Below are 20,002 nucleotides of genomic sequence, written 5' to 3' on the forward strand. Positions count from 1 at the left end.
CTCTTCTATATTTTCAAAATATTCTTTAAAAACATTAATACTTAAAATTTTTGTAAAGAACTATCTTTTAAAAGTAAGGACATCTTTCAACCTACAATGTATATTCTAGCATGATTATATAGTATTGAACCATTTCTATATCTAAATAATTTAATTTGTAGGCATCACTTACAAAGGGAATAGAGATAAAAATCCTAGGGATTAAGGTTCCTCTATCTGTTCCTCTATCTGAAGCATCTACCACTCCACCCATCCCCCACAAACCAGTCTTCCTATATACTAGTTTAAGTGTAAAGCATTTTAAAAACCATTTTTTTTATAAAAGAATGGTTGTTCATTGATTTTTTTAAAGAGAGAGAAAGGAGAGGGAGAGAGAAACATGCATGTGAGAGCAACACATCCATTGGCTGCCTCCTGCATGCCCCCCACAAGTGATCGAGCCCATAACCCAAGCATGTGCCCTGACTGGGAATCAAATCAGCAACCCTTTGGTACACCAGATGATCCCAACGAACTGAGCAACACCAGCCAGGGCAAAAAATAAATTTTTTAAAATACCTTGATAAATTTTCTAAAGAGTATCTCTTTCCTATGAGTACACACCCACATAATAGTGAATAAGCTGTGTTCTATTAATTCCTGCATCTTTAATAGGTTATACTAATAAAGTACTTTTTAGAAAAGATTACAAATATCTCTGCGTCAATACAAGATAACACTAAACATGAGAATCATGATAAAGAACACCTGATACCACACTACACTGCAATACACAACTTCATACCTCATATTCTATAGTTAATAGCTCCAGACTACTCTGCATTTTTTTTGCCTTTATAGTTGTTGCATTTTTAATTAAGTTTTACTGTATTTCATTTACAAGGGTATTTATTGAGCAGTTGTATTGAGCCAGGCATTAGCTAACTCCTATGTCAAGATACAGTGCAAGCATGCACTCAAGGAGCTCCTAGTATATTGGGACAAACAGACAAATGATATATCAAATAGCATAAAAGAAGCATCCTTAAAATATAAAAGAGTAATGTAATACTTTTGAAAAAGATACATATAAAGTGCTATGTAGAAACAGAAATGAGGAACAATTATTTCAGACACTATGTGACATGAAAGGCTACCCAAAAGAAGATGACATTTGAACTAGACCTTAATAAGAATTTTCTAAAAGTTAAGGAGATAAAGAATTGGGAAACAGTATGAATGAAGGTAATGGAAGTATAAAACATAACAAAAATGTAGGTATTTCTCACTGCTCTCAAGTATGCTTAGTGTCCAATTACATTATATCTTATTGTAGCTGAGTACATGTTATTCCAGAATAAGAAGCAATCTCATTCAGATAGTAAAAATTCAGAAATGGTACAGAGAATCCTGAAACAGTTATTTCCTTGAGTGCTACTATATAAAGAAATCTAATTTTTCTAATAGTACTAACAAAATTATACTAAAAATTACCTCTTTGTGTAGGATTTGAAATACATACATTATATATATATATATTTTAAGAAGTATTTGCTGATTTTAGAAAGACAGAGGAAGGGAGAAGAATGGGGCGATAGAGACATCAATGAGAGAGAAACATCTATCAGTGGCCTCCTTCATGCCCCCTACGGGGATCAAGTCCCAAATCCCCAGGCATGTGCCCTGACTGGGAACTGAGCCTATGACCTCTTGGTTCATGGGTGGACACTCAATCACTGAGCACACTGGCTGGGCAGAAATACACTTTTTAAAAAACAAATCATTAGGTACCTATGACTAAGGAAACTAAAAATTAAATGATGATTAGCCAAAATATATTGTTTTAGTTAAATCCAAGATACTAAAAGATATCCTATACAATAAAGAGGTGATATGCAAATTGACCATCACTCCAACACACAAGATGGCCACCCCCATGTGGTCAAAAATGGCCACCACAAGATGACCTGCAGGGGAAGGCAGTTGTGGGCGATCGGACAGCAGGGGAGGGCAGTTGGGAGGGGCACGGCCTGCAAGGGAAGGCAGTTGGGGGCAACCAGGCCTGCAAGGAAGACAGCTGGGGGGAAACCGAGGCCTGCAGGAGAGGGCAGTTAGGGGCAATCAGGTTGCATCAGTCAGGCAGGCAGGCGACCGGTTGGGAGCAAGCAGTCCTGGATTGTGAGAGGGATGTCCCAGATTAGAGAGGGTGCAGGTGGGCTGAGGGACAGGCAGACAGACACACACACGCGCGCACACACACACACACACACACGAATTTGAATTTTATGCACCGGGCCTGTAATGATAAATAAAAGATTAAGAAAAATAAAACTGTTAGTCCCAAACTAATGAGTTTCTTTCAACCTAAATACTGCTGCTATAAAAGCAGCAGTAACTATCAGAAAGAAAATCTTTTCTAGCTCCACCTATTCAAACTAAATTGAAATCCTTCTTATAGGGATTGACTTACAAATTAAACTTGTTTAACTATATTGATTATTGGAGAAAGGGAGGATAGTGCATGTGCCAAAATTAACCAGTTATGTACCACTGAACAAATCTTTAAATTTCTTTGAATATAATTTCCTTTTAAGGTACAATCCAATTCAATAATTTGATAATCGGATAGCCAGATTATCCCAGACTGTTATAATGACTGTGTTAATAACAGGGGGAAAAGGTAAAGTGGTGAAAAGGAGATGAAAAAGTAGTAGTTCAGGAATGAAAATTATATACAAAGAAAACCAAGACTGATCAGGGGCTGGGGACTGAGCCTTAGACAGGGGTATTCTGTAAAATGAGGAGGGGGAAAAGTAAGAAAGAAAATGAAGAAGAAAGGGCTGAGGTGATAAGTAGGTAAGAAAACCTGAAAGAGGCAAATGAAAAAGAACAAGGGATAAATAAATAAAAAGCCAAACAGAGTAAGTGAATGAAGTCGGTAGAACAATTAAGAGTCAAGGAATGAGCCCTGGTCAGGTGGCTCAACTGGTTTGGGCATCATCCTGGACACCAAAAGGTGCTGGACTCAATTCCAAATCAGGGCACATGCCTAGGTTGCAGGTTTGATCCCAGGTCAAGGTGTGTCCAGGCAGCAACCAAAAGATGTTTTCTCTCCCACATCGATGATTCTCTTTTTCTTTCTTTCTCTCTTTTTCTCTCCTTCTCTCTCTCTCTCCCTCCTTTCCCCCCTCCATCCCTCCTTCCCTCGCTCTCTCCCACTTTTCCTCCTCTCTTTAAAAATCAATAAACATATCCTTAGGTGATGATTTAAAGAAAAAAAAAGTCAATGAATGCCAGGTTGAAAAAAAAGAGAAAATGTATGGATAAGACTAAACAGCAATAAAAAATGTAATGTTAGCCCTAGCTGGTTTGGCTCAGTGGATAGAGCGTCAGCCTGTGGACTGAAGGGTCCCAGGTTCTATTCCAGTCAAGGGGACTTGCCCGGATTGTGGGCTCAATCCCCAGTAGGGGGCGTGCAGGAGGCAGCCAATCAATGATTCTCTTTCATCATTAATGTTTCTATCTCTCTCTCCTTCTCCCTCTCTGAATCAATAAGTGTATGTGTGTGTGTGTGTGTGCGCGCGTGTGTGTGTATAATGCAATCTTAAAGAATAATTACATCACATAAGATCAAGATAGATAAGATATGACATGTTGGTAAAAATGACCTATCACCAGATAACACTAGGCAAACACCACAAACTAAATGAATATAATAAATTTAGATGAAAATCATAACATACAAGGTGGGCAAAGGTAGGTTTACAGTCGTGATGAGAAGCACAGTTTATTCTTGTATAATTATTTCTTAATTATTGTATTATTATCCAAAAGAACTACTGTAAACCTACTTTTCACCTACCTTGTACGTAGACAAGAATTAGAAAGCACAGAAAGAGGGTATACATTTTAAAATTCATCTGAGCCCAGATGGTTTGGCTCAGTGGCTGAGTGTCGACCTACAAACCAGGAGGTCATGGTTCGATTCACGGTCAGGGCATATGCCTGGGTTGCAGGTTCCATCCCCAGTTAGGAATCATGCAGGAGGCAGCCAAAAAACGATTCTCTCTCATCATTGATGTTTCTATATCTCTATCCCTCTCTTCCTCTCTGAAATCAATAAAAAAAATATTTAAAACTTATTTGAGTTTTCTATGGTCATTTTGAAACCCACTCATTCTTTTAAAGAAGTATCTATGATTATTAGAAAAGAGAAATATTATTGAAATTTTAAAAAGTGCTGATCCCCAAAGTACGAATCAAGAAACATAATAGAAAGTTTTGTAAAATTATTTCATTGCAAAATAAGAAACTACAAAAATTATAACATTAAGTTGATTTAATCTTTGAATCTGATGATTAATATACCAGAATATAGACATTAGCCATGTGGTATATTAAGTACTCAATTCTAAAAGCACGTTTCACAATTCAAACAGTATAAAGAAGGAAATCTATCTCTGGTAATTAAACTTTAAACATAAAGAGATGTGCTTATGACTAACTTCCAGAAAAATATCTAACCATATTCAAACTTCTTTTTTTGTCTATATGCCTTTTTCCAACTGAACCACAAGAGGGAGCGTCTTTTTCCACAGAGAAAGAGCTGCATCCACATGAGGAACTTTAACACAAATATCTAAACTACTAAAGCATGGTTTGCATAGGTTAATAATAGAAGCCAACGTGATTCTATTATTAGAACAAGGCATCATTCATCTTTTTCTGACATATTTAAAATTTCTATCAATCGCCTTACAAAATTAGTACATATTATTCAAATATATCAGGATGTCCTTATAAGGTCTAAGGGCACACACACTTTTTTGTTGTTAAACACTGTGTGTGTGTGTGTGTATATATGCATATTTGAATCCATGTAAAGAAGAAAGTATTAAATGAATTCTAATTATATAGTAGGAAATATAACTTCAAATATTCGTTGGATTTAAGTATCTATTGCCTACAGTTGCAAACCAAAATATTTTTGGCCATATAATACCCCTAAAATGGTATAATTTTTGTTTCATAAAGTATCTCAACTAACAAGGATGAAAAGATTGGTTTCAAAAACATCTCTAATATAGAAAAGGTGCATTATTTAAAGTTTTACTTTGACCATGAACTTGAAGTTTAAAAGAAAGCTGAGCACCTGCCATCCAGAAAAAAGAAAAACAACAACTTATCTGTTGGTACTAAATAATGTGATATTTCTCAAAAACCATGGAAATGTAGAAAATTAAACAATACACGGATAAGAACAAAGTATCTTAAAAGAAAGAAAACAAAGAAGATAATTTAGAATTCTGCTATACTTAGAGCAACTTGAACAAGTTTTCTTGGTGGGAGGAGGTGGTGGGCGGGCGGGTGGAACTGTATATCCAGTGAGGCACAGTGTAGAACAGAAAAGCTGCGTAGACCCTTTCCTCTGATAAGCAGTTTGCCCCTTCTGTAGAACTTTTTTACAACCAGAACAGGAAACTCGAATAGCTGTGGCTGGAACTGAAGGTAGCATTTTATTCATGCCCGATGACGCCAGAGGAGGCTGGAAGCCAGTAGTCAACTGTGGAGCTTTAAAAAAAAAATTTTTTTTTGAAAGAAAATGTTTTACTTTGACCATGAATTTTAAGTATGAATCTTCCTTTCTCTTCTAGAACTGGTCTTGAAACTCAATACTAATTAAGCAATACGCAGTTAAAGCCATTCTAACTGGGCAGAGAGAACTGCTTAGTTTACTAATACAAGTAGATACTTCTCACTCATATTGGTCAGAATAAATAAATATAATCATTCAGTTCTGTATCTTACCAAGAGGACTGCCACTGACTGAAAACACAGCACTAATTTTCAGTTCCCCCTCTTGAGTTTTTTGCTGTTGGCCATGATTAAACTCCTTTAAAAACAAAACAAAATGAAATGAATACATAGAGGAAAGAATAAATACAAACATTGAAGACATTTTACAATAGCTATATAGGGGTGGAAAATGTTTATTTACACATTAATAAAAAAAACAACAACACAGCAGCAACATATATTTACAATAAGGGAGTAAATTTGTATATGCTGAGAGAATAAAAAGCCAAATATGAAAGCAGTTACCTAATTAGCTTATGGTATGTACTACCAGATAATTACAAATCATTTTTTAAAATTTTAATATTACAGTATTTTAAGTTGCTGTTTACCTATTATAAAAGTAATACACACCCACTATACAAAATTTAGACATATAGGAATAAGAAAAACATTCTAGCCGAAACCGGTTTGGCTCAGTAGATAGAGCGTCGGCCTGGAGACTGAAAGGTCCCAGGTTCGATTCTGATAAAGGGCATGTACCTTGGTTGTGGCACATCCCCAGTAGATGTGCAGGAGGCAGCTGATACATGTTTCTAACTCTCTCTCCCTTCCTCTTTGTAAAAAATCAATAAAATATATTTTTTTAAAAAAGAAAAAAAACATTCTAATCATATTTATATCACCTCAAAACAATCACTGTTATTCTTTAGGTATATTTTTTTCTAGTCTTCTTTCCCCTCCTGCATTCAGAGGTTTTATTTCTTTGCGATTATACTAAATACACCATTCTCATAAAATGATTTTTTTGATCACTTGAATCAACTGAACATTTGCATATTAAATATTACTCCACGTCTAAGTGGTTAAGCATCAGTGTTTTTTAATTTGGAGTCCAAGAGTCCTTGAGGTCTATAGATATAATATGGGGAGTCTGAGAATTCTAAAATAATTTTTTAAAACTGTGTTTTTATTTCAATGACATTTTTAGTGAATGTAAACATACTTAAAGTCATAAATAACCACATATAACTGAGTTATACTACCAGTTTTCATTGCTATTGTTTACTTTTATTATATTATTGCATTGAGAAACTGCAAAGTGGTAGATTAATTCATTGTTTATCACACTGGACTTGCAAAAATCCCGCAAGACTTCTTATTCTTGGAATTCTCAGGTAACTCCAACAATACTCCCTTTCTTTGTGGTGAGGGGTATCTGTATATTACTCCTCAAGTTTGAGAAATACTGATATATTTTAACAGATGTAACAGATTATACAGGAAAGAGATTGGATTGAAGTGAGAGAGACACTTGCCTCAGGCATAAAATTAAAGCACCGAAAATATCAATAATCAAGATAAAAAATTATGTTAATGCAATACTTTTTAAAATAAAAAATGCAAAATCCATGACTAATATAGTATCAAAACTTGAAATAAATAAGAACAAGATCAGTATTACTGATTTTTCCTTTGGACTGAGGCTCCGTTTTCATGGTCCAGCATGACATAGAGTTACATAACCCCAACCCAGTGTCATTCCATTTTTCACACATTTCATGAAGAACTTCTTTGTGAATACTCAAATTCTCATTTTTAGGATTAACTCCTAAAAGAAATGATCCTTATAGTGGAATTACTAAGTAAACAAATACATAGTAAAAGTTCCTGACACGCAATGATATTGTTTAAAAAACAAACAAGTATCACTTAATTATATTTGTTCTAGTAATTTGTGAAAAAAGCCATTTAAAAGTCTTTTCCCCATTGGTGTTTCAATTTGCAATTCTTTTCTAATATCTATTTATAAAAAAGTATACTGTAATAGTATTAGCCCTCTGTAACATCTGGTATCAACATTTTCTCATTATGTACTTTGAGATGAAATTTTATGTACTGAAGTTTCCATTTTTATGCCAAAATGCTGACACTTTTTACCTTTGTGATTCCTTCTATTTCTTACAAAGTTCTACTTCTGCAACAAACTCTAAGAATGTGGTTTCATTGTCTATAATACAGTTCTTTAATCCAGATGTCCACAAACTTTATCTGCAAAGGGTCAGATATTAAGTATTTTTAACTTTGCAAGCCATACTATCAGAACCACTCAACTTTGCCATAGTACAGCAAAAGCATCTAGAAACCATATGAAAATAAATGAATGTGGCAATACTCCAATAAAACTTCATTTACAAAAAAATGTATGCAAGGAAAAAAAGCAAAACAAGACAGAAACACAGAGGATAAGCTGGGTTAGCCCATCACTGATAATTTTACCAGCCCCTACTTTAAATCCACCTGGTATTTATTTTTATGTATAACTAGAGGCCCGATGCACGAAAATTGTGCAAGAGTACAATGGCTGCTGGCACTGGCTTCCTTCTGGCACCCGGGACCCAGGCTTCCCTCCCAGGTCCGGCTTTGTCTGGAAGGATGTCTGGTCTAATTGGCATATCCACTCATTATTATAGATAGGCATTATTCTTTTTCTTTCTCTGAATAGCTGGTGAATTCCTTCCATTCATCATTAATATGTCTAATTCCTTTAAATATAGTATCTTTTTTGTGGCAATCCATTCTGTATCATTATTAGCCTCACTAACCTTATAAAATCACACTATTCTAATGAAAATAATTGCGGAATGTTTAACCAATTATTAGGGTTTGTCACTATCTATCTATCTTTAGAACATATATGTAACGTGGTATGTGGATGCCTGTTTACTCCTTCAAAACATCAGAACATATTGATATTTTCATCAGAATTATATCAAACCTATACCTTAATTAGAAATAACTGATATCTTACTTTTTTAAAAAAAAAGTCTCACCATTTATTCAAGTTTCATCTAACATAGGACATTTTAGTTGCTTTGCTATAGAAAATAGTATATCTTCTTATCATATTATCTAACTGAGAAAATATGATTTATAGAATATTGCTATCTTTTATTTAATATTCAACTAGCTAGTCCATTAAACTTTCACGAGTTCTACTAATTTTCTAATAAAGATCCTTACCAGCAAATGACGATAATTCTGTCTCCCCTTTTCCATTATTTCTAGTTTCTTTAACATACTATATTGGGGCGAAATCCAACAAGAGTTAAATAACAATGATGAATCAGTAATTTGTGGTCTTTTAGTAATTAACAAGTTTCCATCACTTTAGTTTTAAATTCAATGACTGTTATTGATCTGAAGTAGGTATTTCCTTACCATGATCAAGAGAGTATTACAAGAAATGCATAGTGAATTACATGAGATGTCTTCTGGCATCTATATATCTACCTAGATAGTCTTACTTGACCTGTTAGTAAAGTTATATATTAAAAGATTTTCTAACATTGACCAATCTTAACATTCCAATGTTATATACCACAATGTAAATTTTAAGTAAAAACAACTTCTTTTATCTCAGAAAACTCCAGATAAAAATCAATATTTATTGGCATATTTTAATGGTCTCCCATCAGCTGTCAGTAACAATTATTCCAAATTTCTGATACATTCTGTAAGCCTCAAATATACATTACTCATGTAATACAATAAAATAAGTATATATCTTAAGTACTCTGTTTCTTCACCTCACAATGGCTTCAAGGCAGAATCATGTTATTTTAAGATTCCCACTATAATAACTAAATTTACAAATTTAATAACAAACCAATGACTAATAACTTCAGAAGTGAAAATCTGATGACCCAAAAGCTTTCAGAGCAGAAAAACAGGTTCAAAACAAAACACAAAAAAAGATCCTTTACCAATACCTTTAACTTCCCTTTGTTTACCAAAAAGGAAGATACATATCACTATCCCAAGAAAGTATTTTAGAAATAAAGAACCCACTTCCTCCTATAGCAAGTTAACTTGATATGACTTAAAAAAGGCCCCAACATTTAATTACTGAATTCTGACTTCCAAGACTATGTCACTCACTATTGTGACAAATAATTTGCCTTCTCATTCTAATTCATTTATTTCAATGAAAGATTATAGATTAGCTCTCCTTTTATTATGTGCAAAAAGGTAAAAAAATGATTTTGATGTAACATTTACTGAATTTCCAACTTTTAGAACGTATAAAAAAAATGGAGTTCTCTGACTCTTTAAAGTTTCTATTTTAAAACCTTCTGTAGGTTTTCTTTTTTAATTAAACAACTTTTATTTACCAAAAGATTGGTAGACTAATAAAAGTAAGAACTTGATTGTGGTACTAGATTGGCTCCTTGTATAATTAACTTATCCTCTAGAACCTGTTTCCTTATTTACAAATAGAGTTAGTATCATCTACTCTGGCCTTATGAAATAAGATGAAACAACACAGCACACATAAAAATATCTTGTAACTGTAAAAATACCACAGAAAATACTATAGCGACATGCAATGAGATTTGAATGAAGAAATGTGACATGCGATGGGATTTATGGAAATGAAACTGGGAGGCCAAATGATGTTATACCAGTAACAAACAGAATGATAATGGACAAATCCAGAAAATTGTAAAAGAAAAAATAATCAAGAGCAAATAAGTAGAAGCAGTGAAATTTATAAGAACACATTTTAGCACTTTAGTGATTTATATGGGAAAGAAGTTAAAACCAAATGAATCATACAAGGAAAATTATAGAGTGAGCTGAAAGCAAAACTACAAGTTAAGCCAAGAGAAAAGCCAAGGGAGGTTTTGACAAGGTGCCATGAGCTAAAGCTATGATCTTATTAAATCATGAGAAAAGCTACTACTAGGAATTAATGGTCAAAAATAAAATCTACCAGCATTTTATGAACCTCAGATTAATAGTTATAATAATACATTTGAACTCTCTTTTCCAGTCTATGGGAAATGAGTAAGAGTGATAAAGCTGATCCCACTTCTAGTAATATAGTCTAAGAAGCCTGAAACACCAATCAAAGAATATATGCACCCTGCACCCCTATGTTCATCACAGCCTTATTTGCAATAGCTAAGATCTGGAAACAGCCCAAGGGCCCATCAGTAGATTGATGGGTTTAAAAACTGTGGTACATTTACACAAGGGAATACTATGCAGCTATATAAAAAGGATCTCTTACCCTTTGAGACAGGATGGAGAGACCTGGAGAGTATTATGCTAAGCGAAATAAGCCAGTCAGAAAAAGACAAGTATAATATGATCTCACTTATATGTGGAATCTAATAAAAATAAACTGATGAACAAAATAGATCCAGAGATATTGAAATATGCAACAGACTGATGTATTTCAGAAGGGAAAGGGAGTGTTAATAAAAGAACTTATATGCATATATGCATAGCCCAAGGACAAATAATAGTGCAGGAAAGGCCTGGAGAGGGAGCAGAAGTGGAGTTGAGGGGGTCAACAGAAGAAGAAAAAAGGGGATATCTGTAATACTTTCAACAATAAAGTTGTTGTTTTTTAAGTGATAAAGCATTAGCAGTAGTGAACAGCAAGAAATACAGGTTTCTAATGGTTGCGGGAAAGAAAGACCTGAAAGAACAGAACAATGAAGAAGGGAGAGGAGGGAGGAAAACAGAGGTGAGGGAACATAGGGAAAGTAGAAGGAAAGAAAAGGGGAGGAAAAAGAAAAGGAAGAACCAGTTTAACATGAGGTCCCCTGAGGGATTTCTGGAAGAATTATCAAAGATCTGCTTCTACAGGATTGGTACAACTTCTTAGAGAAAAGAAGTTTTACCCACTCACATACTGGGATACCTTATTGAAGGGTCAGGGTAAAGAATGCTTCAGGACCTTATGCCTAGGACCTACACACATCCCACATTTCTTCTTGGTTCTCACAAGAGTCCACAAACAGGTGGTGAGCCTTTGAGGAAGTTCTTCCCCGTAATCATGATGAAACTTCACCTTCAGCATTTTATAACACATCATTACAATCTGAATAGAATATAAAAATGTAGATGTTTCTTTGTCTTATGGAATTCTCCAGCCACTAGAACCTCTGATTATTTTCAGAACAATAGTACCAATAACTCCTCCTCCTCCTCAATGTATTTGGTTTTTGCTGTAACTGACTTTTTGTCCAAGAAAAGTGTCACTGGATCATGTACAGTAAGAATGGGATGCCTTTGGTAACCCACCATCATGATTCCTTATGGATTTCCCATATCCACACTGGGATGTGTAAAGAGATAAAGAGACAGGCCCTATAGACATACATGGTGTAGTTTTCTGAGGCATACACTGCCACATAAATTTTCCCTAGATGTCAAGACATTTCCTTACCCCTAATTCAGATATCCAAGATCTCCATTTTGCCTGCTTTTGTTAAATATCCTTTCACAATCTACCTTCTATTCAAATATTTTCATGTTCCTTCTCTACCATCTTCTTTGTAGCCACTACACCCATACCCATCCAACTCCTACAGCTTTATCATCACTATATAGCTACCTTCCACTACACACCATAAAATTCTTGCTTAACTGAGCAACAATCTGACTGTACCGATCACCTATTATCTATAAATTGTCTATTCTTCTATCTCCTTACTCTAAAACAGTGGTTCTCAATAACAGACAATTTTGTCCCCCAGAAGACGTTTGGTAACATCTGGAAACACTTGGGCAGGGGGCAGCATTGTTATAGCCATCTAGTAGGCCAAAAATACTGCTGAATATCCTACAATGCACAGGACAGCCCCTCACAACAAAGAATTATCTGGCCCAAAATGTCACAGTGCTGAGGTTGAGAAACCCTGCTCAAAGACACCTGAATGAAAAAATCTCTTACACAGAAGTCTTACGTTCTCAAACCCCCTAGTATAACAGGAAGATTTGGAAAAGCAAGCTTTCCTCCAGATTAACTGTCATTTCAGAGAAAGAGCTAATTCATACTATCTTTGCTTTCTCAGCCTCTGAATTAATGTGATCTGTATAAACCATAGACAACCCTCAAATAATTGCTACTATTGTGTATTCATCCCTTGTTCTCCTTCCCATATTCCAGTATGATTACAGTGCCTGGTATAACTTCTTTCTTTCATCCTAACCACTGCAATGTCACTAACTGGATGAATAACTTCGCTGGCTTATAGGATAGCTCTTATGACTTTTACCTCCAGAGATAAACTGAAATAGCAGAGCTCTATCCCTACCTTTATTATTCAGTTCTCAAATTTAGTATCCCCTATTACCCTTCTTTACCTTCTATCCACTGATCCAATGACCTGGTTCTTCAATCAATTAATCCTTCCAAAGATAGCCTGTCTATTACTCCCCTCCTGAAAAACATTTAAATCTATACATAGCCTGTCCTCCACTAGCAGTAACTGCAAAGACTTATTCATATAAGCTCAATCAAACCATAAACTAATGAACCACCATAAACCTTCAGCCCTATCTTCTATATCAATCTCTAATCCTTGAAGACTCACACTTTCCCTAATTCTGCACTGAAACTGTAAAAATCAGAGTACAGTGGTATTTAGGAACAAACGGGATTAAAAAGCCTAATTACTAGTCAGGAAATATTTCATATAACTCCTGTTGATTACTTAGCATTATTCTCACAAGATAATTCAAATTGTCTCAACTTTCATTAAGAGTCTCCTCTCACCCTGTCAACAAACTACTTCACTTTTTAATCAAGAACATCTGCTCTCAAATGAATAATTCATGTGCAAAACAAAAAGAAGGGGGGAAAAAAAAGGTGAAATGTTTACTTGAGCATTGTCAGGTTCGTCTTTAATTTTGTCTAGCAGTCCCTGCTGTGGTGCCAGTGCTTTGTCATACTCCTCATCCAAAGGTTCTTCTTTAATTCTAATATTTGATGCAAAGGAATTCCCCAGTTCCGAACCAATGGGTTCTTTATTGGCAAATGGATAGCTGGAATCCTAAAACACAATATAAAGGATTAATAAATATTCAGGTTTTAGATTTATTCCTCTTCAGGTTCAACACCCAAAGAAAAACTCATCAGAAATGAAGAACTCTATGGACATTCATTAGAATCCCTACACCTAAAAGTAAATGTCTAAATATCAAGTACAAATAATCTAAGAGCTGAGACTTTATTTCCAAAGATGTCCTTTCCAAAATAATAAAGCAAATAAAATAAAAATCAGCGCTCTACCTACTACATATAGTTACAGTTTAGAAAGTAACATAAAGAAAACTTTGACACTTGCCACAGTTACAGCATTCTACATACACACTGAAAACTTACCCTAAAGTTTGTTTCTGGGGTTTGTGGTAAATGAGTATGTAATGTTTCTTCAACTTGATTAGCTATTGAAAGAAAAACAAAACAAAAACAAACACATGTATATGAATAACAAATCTTACATAAAAAGTAACCTAAAAAGCTATCATTTGATAATCACCTCTCGTTTCCAACAAAGATGCTCATTAGCATGAGATGGGTCCCCCAAGAACACCCAAAAGGTAGTTTCATTCACAGTAAACAATCTCACACCATCTAACTTTTAGCCTCATCTCACACTTTTCCTTCTCAAATCTAAATAGTGGTTACTTTATTCGCTGTGCTCTGTAAATTACTTTTTTGTTATTCCCCATTTCTGCTTATATCATTCCAAGTCCCCTTTATCTATCCTAATCTTTATACAGTCTTCTAGACTCAGCTCAGGTCAAAATTCACCTCTCCTCTATAAAACCTTAAAACCTTTTCTGGCCAATAAGTTAAAAATCATCTCTAGAAATATCCAAAACCCTGTTTCAATAATTTGAAAATCTTCATGTACTGCCTGCCTTATGACAAACTCTTCCACCACTTTCTTTAACAATAAATTAAATCTATGCTATTCAACTGGTCACTGACACTTCTAATACTTGTCTTGTCCCTTCTACTACCAGACATTACGTTACTTGAGGATAAGTAGCCTCATAATGTTCAATATCACTACAGGGGATACTGAAAATGTATACTGATTTGTTCTTTCTACCGTATTTCTCCAAGCATTGTCAGAAGAAATTTAAGGTTGATAAATTATACCTTTCTTTCTGAATATTTATTGAAACATTATGTTCACTATAACCACGAATACAAAGATGAATAAGATACAATCTGACCCTCCATAAACACCTACACTAGTATGTAAGGCAAAAATAAATACAAAACTATAATACTGTGTGAGAAGGACTATAAATAATGAAGCATGAACAAAATGCTATGAAAATATAGATAAGAAAACAATTCATTCTTGATACAGGAAGGTTAGTGGTGACTAGAGAGTAGTAGAGGTTTATGAGGTAGGCATTGTGAATAAAAAGTACTTTTACAAACATATATACAAAGAGAGAAAATGGCATGCAGGCAAATAGAACAGTAATAGAAAAAGGATGCATGAGGAAAATATATGATGTACTCAAGAATGGAACTAGAGTTAAAGTACAGGATACACTGAGCAAAGAGGCTCAAGAAGAGCCTCAAGAAACTTCTAAAACATAAAATAGAAATGTTATCAAAAAGAAAAACCCTCCCTAATTTGGTGGGACAGCAGTTTGAATTAGTGCTTACAGCACAAAGAAGTTAAATCCAACTTCAGGTTCCAATGTTCAACCAAAGAAAATGAACAGGTGATTCGAGTATCTTGCCTTCTCATCAAAATATTGCAACCAAGGGAGGGAGAAATGAGGTTTAGAGCTATTTTTCAACCATTTATACCATTACCAAAAGTTACGGGGAGAAATTCAGTCACTCTGCAAAGAACAAGGATAAAAAAAAATGACAAGCTTACAATGAATTTAACTGTTCATATACTTCACTTAGCATCAGAAGTAATAAAACCTATATTATTATAAGTATGTTGTTACTGATTGTGGCTTATGGCTCTATTCCAACAATTATTACCTGCTTTATCAAAAAAACTGCTTTTCAACCTTGAATCCACCTCTTTATGGGATTTGTCCAACTGTTTTTCATGTTCATAAGTTAGGTCTCTATTTTTCTCCTTTCCAGAAAATGTGTCTTTGCTGTTTTCTCTTACTAGACTAAAATCTTTCCGTATTGATTTAAAGACAGAAACCTGATCAAACTGTTTAGGAAAGTCTTTTTTAAATTTATTTTGAATCTGTATTTCATTTTCATGGTCTGATTCATGCTGTGTGACTCTTCTCTCTACTTCCAAGCTATCGTCAGTATGAACTGAAGAAACAAGATTGTCTTTTGAACTAAAATCCTGTTCATCCTCATTGTCACTACCAACGACTGGAATTCCTGCAAGATCCCCAGAGTTCAAAAAATAATCATCTTCATCCAGCAATGAATTTTCAGATCCTGTTTGATTCGGCATTCAATACGGCATGCTGTCAAGGGTAGGAGTTAAGTTGTGGTCTATATCTTCAGACATTTCTGTATCCATGATACCACCACCTTAAAAAGTAAAATACTGTTTAGACAAGCGATAATGCTAAAGTTGACCACATTTATAAGGTCTGTCTGGTATTTAATCAAATATTTTTTCTTTCCAAACAAAATATAGGTAATATCACAGTATTCCATTAACACTTTAAGACAGGAGTGACAGATATGACTATCCCTGTTTGACAGATAAGGAAACAGGGTCCTAATCTTGAAAAACTATTTTTAGTTAGGAAGAAAGGCAATGTGAGTTAGATAAATGTGCCAAATTCAGAATCAGACATAACCTGTGTTGGAATCATAGCATGATCACAGAAAATCTATATTATCTTGAAAAATAAACTTTCAGGTTTATCTATCTATAAAGAGATGTAATACTGACGTTGGAAATTAATTTATGGTGGGGATTAATGGTAGTGTGTATAAAGGACCTACTAACAGAGTATAAAAGTGATAATTATAATTAGTATAGTGATTATTCTGGGGACCTGATATTAGAACCCAGGTCTCTGGTCTCAGAGTCCCAATTTCTCTGCACTAATTCTAATAAACACAGCAGTTAATGTTTATAATAATAAAAATGAAGTGTATCCAAGCTAAAATAAATTTTAAAAGTGTTTACCGTTTTAAACTATATGCTCAAGTCTCTCTTATTCCAAAATAAAACAACAACAAAAAGTTTCCAGCTTTGTATTTCTTCTCTTTCATTCACCTTTATTTCACAGTCAAACTTGTAGGAAAAAGTCTACAGTGGTTTATTCCTACTTCACCTTGAGCCTGGATGAAAGCAATCTGGTTCCCAATTTTGCATTGGAAATGCTCTCATTAAGATCATCAATGATCTCCTAATGGTCAAATCCATTAGGATTTATGTGGCATACCCCTTATGTGGCATATCCCTCCTGGATAAAATTCCTTTGGTTTTTCTGACTCTATATTTCTTCCTCCCTTTTAAACTGGTCTATACACCTCTTCCTCTATGCACTCAATATCAGCTTTCCTCCAACATTCCAGTTATATTCTCATTTTATACTCTTGGACTACTTTTTACACTACCATAGCCTTGGCTTTGCAGACTTCCTAAGCACTTCAGCTTAGACCAGAGTCAGATATTTATATTATTCTAGCTTCTCTAAGGACTCCAATTTAGTACCTCTAAAACCAAACTCATCCTGCTCCCATTCCAAGTATATTCTTCTAGTATTTCTTTCATTTGATTAACAGTATCACCAAACCAGCCGTTTGCTCAAGATAGAAAAGAGAGATACTCCAATTCCCCTTCCCTGGACTAATTCTCCAAATCCATTTCCTCCACTTGGCACCATTCCAACATCCTATATCTCTTCCTGTTGACAGTGTACTAACTCAATCCACATAAGTATCTAAGAAGCAACCATATTCTTACAAATCCTAACCCCGAAACACATTTAATTGGTCCATGAGCAGCCAAGTTAGAACTGACAAAAACATATAGTGAAGCAAACATTAAAAATAGAGATACAAACAACAGCCTTGCTTTTATTTGAAGACCAGATGAAACCTTCAGTGTGGTTGGTTCTTCAAATCATTCCCTGGGTATGATCCAGAATAAATTCCTCTTTATAATCAAGTCCTAACTGATACAGAGTCCAAATGAAAGTTTCCTTCAAGTTGCCCTCCTCCATAAAGACAACAGAATTCTCTTTTTAAACCATAACTCATTCCATATTATACTTTATCCTGAAATCATTTAATAGCAACCCACGGCATAAAGTACTCATTCATTCAGCACACACAGGGAGGAGCAAAACTATGTTTACAGTTGTTCATACAGAAAATACAATAATTAATAACTAATACAAGAATAACCAACCATGTTTTGGTTACACACAACGATAAACCAAATTTTGCCCCAACCTGTATTGATTAGAAAACCACTATATGATAAGGACTATGATAACCCCCCCTCTTCACAAAACTAGACAAACAGACAGAGGAAATAATTACCAAATTTACTTAACTAAGAAATAATAAATGCAAACAGATGCTAAGATCTTAGGAATGTGTATAATTTATTTTCACACAGTATGTCACAGAGAGAAGAGTGGGGGATAACAGCATGCACAGTGTTACAGATATTCATGGTACTATTCTTTCCATGTTCTATTTATTTTTAAATTCTCATAATAATAGAAAGTTAGGGAGAAAATATAAATAAAAAGGCAAGATGTTAACATACATATATGCTTACTAGAGGCCCCTAACTGCTCTCCCCTGCCAGCCTGATCCGCCCTAACCACCTCTGCCTCAGCCCTGCCACCATGGCTTTGTCTGGAAGGATGACGGGTCTAATTAGCATATTACCCCTTTATTAGTATAGATCAGGGGTGGGCAAACGTTTTGACTCGAGGGCCACAATAGGTTCTTAAACTGGACCGGAGGGCCGGAACAAAAGCATGGATGGAGTGTTTGTTTGAACTAATATAAATTCAAAGTAAACATTATTACATAAAAGGGTACGGTCTTTTTTTTTCAATAGTTTTATTCATTTCATAAGGGCCGGATCCGGCCCGCGGGCCATAGTTTGCCCACGGCTGATATAGATAGTGTGATAAATCTACCAGACTATAAGCAACTAAAGGTCAGGGTCAGAGCCTTCTCTATACAACAATTTATTCCTAATATCTGACTACATTGCATGTGCACAGTAGCTGTTTAATGAATGGAAAGGATACGTATTTCATATGGTCAGCAATTTAAGTTTCATAGCAAATAAGAAAATACTAAAAAGTAATATTGCAATCAACTTTCAAATTTTCTACATTTAAATTCAAACTATGGTACTGGGAGAAAAGGGTAACCACCTGGAAAAAACTGAATCCCTAACTCATACCAAAATAATTGCCAGATTGTATTTAAAGTTTAGACATACAACTTAAAAGGGTTGGGAAACTTTCGAACAATTATTTTTAAGTCTTAAAGTGGAGAAAAGCCTTTATGATGAAACAAAATCCAGAATAAATTTAATAAAATAGTAACAGATCAAATGTGACCAGAGAAGAAAACACAAACTAAACCAAAAGATTAAGGATAAACTCATTAAAAATTATTTCACTGCCCTTTATATGGAAAAAGGTCATTTCCCTACTGTATAAAGACACTTACAGTTCAATAAAGATACAAGCAACCAAATACATAAAAGCAAAGGATTTGGGACAGCCAGTGTGGCTCAGTAGTTGAGCACTGATGTATGAACCAGGAGGTCAGGGTTTAATTTCCCAGTTAAGGCACATACCCAGGTTGCAGGTTCAATTCTCAGTAGGGGGCATGGAGGAGACAGCTGATCAATGATACTCATCAGTAATGTTTCTATCTCACTCTCCCTCTCCTTTTCTTTGAAATCAATAAAAAGGTACTTTTTTAAAAAGCAAAGGATTTAAACAAATATTTCACAGGAAACGAAACACTAAGGTTGAACTTTGCTCATAAGTGTAATGCAAATTAATAATGCAATGAGAGAGAGAAATCAAGATGGCGGCATAGGTAAACACTGGAAATTGCTACCTCCTACAACCACTTCAAAAATACAACTAAAAGACAAACGAACATCATCCAGAACCACAGGAAGGTTGGCTGAGTGGAAATTCTACAACTAGAAGGAAAGAGAAAAGCACACTGAGACTCAAAGGAGGTGAGGAAGTAAAGTGCAGAGGTATGGAGGCTCACTCGCAGAAAGGGCTGGCAACAGAGGACACCTGTGTCTTCTTCAATCAGGAGGGAGATTCAAGCTCCAAACTGCTCTGAGCTCCAGTTCCAGGCGAATCACTGGGGACCCAGACTCATACAGGGAGAAAGTGGACTGTCTGGCATTGGGCAGAGCTCGAGGGCGGCTTTCTCTCAGAGGTGCTT

At 34.9% G+C, this 20,002-nt stretch overlaps 1 protein-coding gene across 8 annotated transcripts in view; it reads right to left on the bottom strand.

Moving 5' to 3' along the window:
• The window catches only part of ZMYM4 (zinc finger, MYM-type 4), a 118,721-nt gene that overhangs the window by 46,504 nt on the left and 52,215 nt on the right, over nucleotides 1-20,002 (bottom strand). For 6 of the 8 annotated variants that reach the window (XR_001516145.1, XM_015572843.1, XM_015572841.1 and 3 more), the window contains 5 exons: nucleotides 15,605-16,126; nucleotides 13,961-14,022; nucleotides 13,458-13,628; nucleotides 5,788-5,872; nucleotides 5,295-5,550 (listed from right to left, as the gene is read on the bottom strand). Coding sequence is in view for 7 of the 8 variants with exons in the window: in XM_015572843.1 (XP_015428329.1) it covers nucleotides 5,295-5,550; nucleotides 5,788-5,872; nucleotides 13,458-13,628; nucleotides 13,961-14,022; nucleotides 15,605-16,046 (1,016 nt within the window). In the remaining variant the exon portion in view is untranslated. Of the gene's footprint in view, nucleotides 1-5,294; nucleotides 5,551-5,787; nucleotides 5,873-13,457; nucleotides 13,629-13,960; nucleotides 14,023-15,271; nucleotides 15,463-15,604; nucleotides 16,127-20,002 lie in introns of those variants that run through there. The other 2 variants (XM_015572845.1, XM_015572846.1) reach the window with 2 other exon arrangements.

The sequence above is a fragment of the Myotis davidii genome, unplaced genomic scaffold, assembly GCF_000327345.1.
Source record: "Myotis davidii unplaced genomic scaffold, ASM32734v1 scaffold88, whole genome shotgun sequence".
Taxonomy (NCBI): Eukaryota; Metazoa; Chordata; class Mammalia; order Chiroptera; family Vespertilionidae; genus Myotis; species Myotis davidii.